At 43.1% G+C, this 5,727-nt stretch overlaps 1 protein-coding gene across 1 annotated transcript in view; it reads right to left on the reverse strand.

Annotated features, from left to right (window-relative positions):
• Positions 1-5,376: 5,376 nt before the first annotated feature.
• The window catches only part of POU3F1 (POU class 3 homeobox 1), a gene marked incomplete at its 5' end in the record, with an annotated part of 1,051 nt that continues 700 nt past the window's right edge, over positions 5,377-5,727 (reverse strand). Inside the window, one exon of the mRNA XM_017736125.1 lies at positions 5,377-5,459. Within this exon, the coding sequence (XP_017591614.1) occupies positions 5,377-5,459 (83 nt within the window). The remainder of the gene's footprint in view (positions 5,460-5,727) is intronic.

Here is a 5,727-nt window from a genome sequence, read left to right on the forward strand (position 1 = left end):
CACACTGCTGCAGCTCTTTTTGCTGAGGTGCCTCAGCAATCCATGTAAATTAAATCTTGCAACTTAATGTCATATCTTATGATATCACTTCATGAGAAGTAAGAACACTGGGGAAAAAAATCCTAAACATTTCTCATAACCCTTAAGAAAGTGAACAGGGGATCTGGGAGTAAAATTCAGCAGCTCTGATAGCATTTTAGAGGAAAGCCTGCGTTGTAGCACTTCTCCTAATCGCCCTCATGTACTATGTTTCCCTCATTGCCCGTCCTTCTGTTGGTTTGTCTGTAACCAGGTTAGTCTCAAACATGACTGAAAAAACCATCTCCAATTTAAAACTAATTATATATTTTAAAAATCCCCAAACATAAAGACATCTAACGCAATAGTCTGACTCTTTATTCTGCAAATGACTGCAAAAGATGCAAATGTGTAAATTCATTTCCTAGAGTTTTGTCTGGCTACAAATTTATGATCCAGCATAATCTCAGTTGCATAGCCTTTAGTGTGATTGAGAGGTACTAATACACAGCGAGTCCAGGTAATAAAAATTACAGAACAGATTTTCTCAAAAAAACCCCCAAAACCCCAAACCAAACAAACCCAGAAAAGTACAATAAAATTTAAAGATCTCCATTTGCCTATTGGCTCTCTGATACCTTCTACTGATCCCTGACTGCAGAGCTGGTATTTCTATGGAGCATCCAACACCTCTTGTGCATATATATGATATCTGGAAGAAGACTTTTGTGCACTTGTTCATTGATTTACTTTGAAGGACACAGCTGTTAGGGGTGCAGCTCCTGAGACAGAGCTGAGCAGCTTCAGTGAGCCATCCACCTTCCTTAAACATGCTGACAGAATAGCCAGCTTAGAGATATTCTGTGGGAAACACTGTTCTGTGGCTGTGGTAACTGCTAAGAGTTTTGGCCCTAGAGAATCTGGTACAGTGATAGAAAGCAGATTGCCCCTGTGGAGCTGAGAGAAGCCAATGCCCACAAAGAAACAGGTCCTGGATGCTGGTGGTACTACACAAATGCCTTGACCAGGCAGAATGCTCCTGAAGAAAGGTGGGAAAAAGGAAAATAAAGAAATGTCTTTAAAGTTTGGCATGAAAAGCATTCTTCATTGCAGCGAGTGCTCTCAGCAGTTTATGAGCCAGGGAAACAATGTAACCAGAACACCTTTGCAAGGCTTACAAGAAATAACACTCAATTTGCCCAACACCAAAAATAATGTAATATCAAGGAATATGAAATATTCATAAGGTCTGATCTAACATGCACATTATATCATGTGTACAGCATCATGTGCTTTAACACAGCCTTTGCAATCTTGTAATCCCCACACATGGCACAGACACCGGGTTGTGTTAGTTCAAACTGAAACCAGGGGGAACTTCCATTGGCAGAGCTTCCTTCAGTGACAGAGGAAAACACCTGAGGAAGTGCAGTTGGCCGTATCTCTACTGCTGTGCCCAGGTGAGAGCTGCGTGTGCAACTACACTTGCAACAAATCACAAGTGGGAGGAATGCTGAATGCCCATAAATCAGCTTGGCAAAGCGCAGTGGCAGTTCCCATGAGAGATTTTAACGAGTTCCTTCTCTGTGTGTTTCCTATATGCGCACATACACACAAAACAGGGATGATGCTGCTCAGAGCCCACATTGTACTTGCTGGTGTAAGCCTACAGAAAGCCTGTTTTTTTGGAGCTGCCCATTTCAGGAAGGTACATTGGTCTTGGTCCTGCTGAGCAGCAATATTACACTTAATGAGACCAGACACTGTCATCTACGGACATTTAGCACTTTAAAATAAAACTAGAACACCCCCCACACCACCTCCGCTTGCTCCTGCCCTTGCTGGGGCTGATCTGCTCTGGAGGACAAGAGGGCAGCAGCCGCTGGCAGTAGACAGAGCCCCCATGGGAGCCACAGCCACTGAGCACCCATCCTCAGCACATGACAAGCAGCAAGCATCAGCTCCAAGTCACCAGCCAGGATGTGCTCATTTCAAACAACCCAACTGTAAGAAAAATATGAGGCAGCTAAGGAGAAGTAATTCCAGAATTGTGGAGTTCTGCCCTGGGGCAGGACCCAAGTCTGCTTCTGGTACCTGTGAAATGATAACTCTGAGCTGTCCTGGGGCTGATCCAGCTCCAAACAACCAACGGTATAATTAGCATAAAATTAAAATATATGCAAACAACATTATCACAGAATTACAAGATTTGCTTAACCCAATGGTACTGAAATCTCTCCTTCTAGGGAAGAGAGCAAGCAGGAGTGGGCAAAATTGGGAACAAGACTATGGCGCTAATGCTGATGCTCTGAATCTTCATGTAAAGAGATTATAGTGTTTCAGCTGCTGCCTTAGCTCATTAGGGGCCAGTTGCATCGCAGCACTGTGCTGGGATCAGGCATGGCTCTGGCTGGGCAGCAGTCAGAAGAGACCAGCTTCAGTGGAAAGCATAAGATGAACATGGCATTACTAATTACGAGTGACTGTGCTTCACTAGGCAAACTGCTGTGCTGTAGTCACTTCTGCAGTTGTTATACAGCAAGCACTCCCTGCTCTTGCAAGTGGCAGCAATAATAGTCTAATACAAGAAATCTGGAAGAAAATGGATACTGGAATACTACGACTTTTCCTAAGCACGCAGGAAAGCTAATTGGCAACTGTTCACCTTTCTACAAGTAAAAGGGAAAAAGTGATACCCTACTGAATGTTGTCTGCCTTACAGAAAACAGCAGTGTCCTAAAATTACCAATAACCAGTTTATAAGATGACAGCATTTGGGTTATCGGTAATTTTAGCAATAGCATTTGGGAAGCACAGCTGCCCTCCCCATGTACCTGGAGCACACGGGCAGTCTCTCTGCCCAGGCAAAGGGTGGCACAGCACAGCTCATGCCCTTCTGTGAGCGTGAGAAGCGCAGAGCCCACACCAGGGCTGCATTTGCCGGGTACCAACTTCGCCATCTGGCCAAAGACTCCTTGGTCACTACCTCAGCTCTCCTCAACAGTCTGAGATGTAAGCCCTGGGTCACCAGCCCCTCTGGACTGTGGGCAAGGCAAGCAGATCATCCCAGTCCCTGGTGATGGATGACACCTGCCCCAAGAATGACAAACACAGCCCAGTGCGACCATAGGACTGACCAGAGCCCGAATGCTCTGAAGAGCATCTGCTGGGGCCAGGCACTGCTCAGCAGCAGAGTGCTCCTGGGTTAGAGCAAGGATTTCCCATCAGCACAGACCTAAACCCCTCTCACACTGGCAGCGCTCCCGTTCCTTATCTACACTTCCTACTTTGTATATTTACTTTGTTGGAGCATTGTTAAATAAGTATTTGTACATCTGCTTTTCTTTAATGTACCAATAGCACAGTCCTACCTTACTCCTGCTTTACTATTGATGTAGTAGTATGAGGTAATGCTTTTACCTTAGTGAGAAACAACCAACAACAACAAAAAAAGTCTCCCTCTAGTAATTGCTATTTAATCCCTGACCAGGAAAACTAACAAGTTATTTTAAGATAGGCAAACCTTTGGGGCATTTGATTTTTAGAACAGCTGAGCACTGCAGCACTGCAGCAATGAGAGATACAAAGAGTATTTTATTTTTGCTGCTCAACAGCATAAAAAGAGCTAATGCAGTGGGGCTGCCAGCACCTTATACAATCTGACACACCAAACAACCCAAGGGTGCTCATCCTCCCCAGCACTCACAGCACATCTCATCCATTAGGAGAACGCAATGTGAAAACTGACCCTTCCCTTCTGAGTATCAATATAAACCCTGTTTGCCATCCAGGTTAGTTCAGAATGAAGAGGTTACTGAAATGTCTCCTACTATAGAAAATCAGCACAATTAAACATTCAATGCAAACAAGTTTGTTTTCTTTAAAAAAACAAAAAAACCCCCGTCTTTTGTTCATTTTTGATTTTGTTTCTTCTGCCCTTAAAGGCTGGCTGTCACACAGAAATTCTGAAGCAAAGGCTCCAGTTACAGCATGACCAAACACTAAAAACAATGGTACATGTGTGGGGAACACATGAGGTAACAGCTAAGGACAGATTCTCAGAGTTGGAAATTAATTTAAATGCTGTCACGATACATTGACTCAAACCCTTGAATCATCATCCTCTTACTTTTTTACTGGAGTGTATCACCTAAGCTACTACATCTGCTTAGCTATTTAGAAATTAGTAAATATTCCGTAAAAACGGCAAAACTTTTCGAATTCAGGATCTCTACAACAGCCCTACCATCCTCTGCTCTTCCATAAAAACCAGTCCCATTACAAAAAAAGGAAACTAATGCTGTAGCAAAAGCTGGCAGAACACACACCACACACTAAACCCTTTAAGTGAGATTTCATATTATGCTCTTCATGCCAAGGGAAGTTATTAATACCCTAACCCACAGCATTTACTGTCTTGTTTGTATCACAAAGTGAACCACTTCTTTACAGGGTATTTGATGAAATAACTGCTCAAAGTGACTTTATTTTAAAATCTCAAAAATCAGTTTACTAGAATTTTGAATGAGAACTTGATAGTCTTATATTAGCTGATGCAGAATAGCTACATTATAAGAAACATTGAAAATGAAATAAATTATAACATTATCAATGGCATATGTGACATTGCTTAGACAAGTAATATACACCCCCACCAAAGGCACAAAATGCAAAAAAAATCAAACTGCTGCGAAGACAAGAATTTTCAAGTATAAATTTTCAAGAGTAAGTTACATTTGGAATGTTAGAAATTTTTATATATATTAAAAAGAATTATACACAAATTGCAATGCACAATGCAGCGCTTTTGATAAAATAATCCCTTTTAAAGCTTCTATTTTCACAGCACATAATTTGTACTGAGTAAAGTGGGGAAACTATCCAGTGCCAGATGTCCGAGAACATTAGTAAATTCTTTGCCAACTAAAAAGAAAGAATTTGGTTCTTTACTATGAGATTTCAATGAAGTATTTAATCAGTGCAAGACCTCTGTATGGGAACATATTTCAAAAGTTCTCCCAACACACAAAACACCGCAGGAATCCAAGGACCTGCAAAGGCAAACAACCCTCACATGCAACTTTTCTTGGTGCTGCAAGAGAAGGTTTAAAGTAAAGGTGCAGGACCATTCCCCCCAAGAAATGAGAATGAAAACCCTGTACTTTCAGCCTTTCTTGGCATAACCACAAAATATTCGGGCATGAAACCACGAAAAGGAAAGCTGGTGACATCAGAAAACCCGAGAGCGTGGTTTGAGTAGAAGGAATCTACTTAGCAACACCAGTGTGCACGTATTACCGCTGCGATATGTGGGAGAAAAGTTACGTGCGGGCTGTTTTCTGCTCACACTGCGGAGAGTTACGCTCGGATCGGTAAAACACTGCAGAAGGTGCGGGGAGCCGGCCTCCCCCGGCAGCACCGCTCCCGGCCGGGCGCTGAGCCTGCAAAGACGACACGAGACCGGTTCCTGGGTAAATGGTTTATGTAAGTAATAAAATATTTACTATAACATAAATAGAAACGTACCCTCGCAGTCTACATTGGTTTTGCAATAGAGATACAAACAAAAACCGAAACCCAAGGGAATGGACCGGACTGAACCCACCAACGGGAGGGTGCGAGCTCCGCGCACGGTTAGAAATAAATAGAGACGGGCCGGGAAATGGTTTGGAAGTGTCCCCCCGGGCGGGCCGGGCAGAGCGGGAGGGG

The sequence above is a fragment of the Corvus brachyrhynchos genome, unplaced genomic scaffold (assembly GCF_000691975.1).
Source record: "Corvus brachyrhynchos isolate BGI_N302 unplaced genomic scaffold, ASM69197v1 scaffold65, whole genome shotgun sequence".
Classification (NCBI taxonomy): domain Eukaryota; kingdom Metazoa; phylum Chordata; class Aves; order Passeriformes; family Corvidae; genus Corvus; species Corvus brachyrhynchos.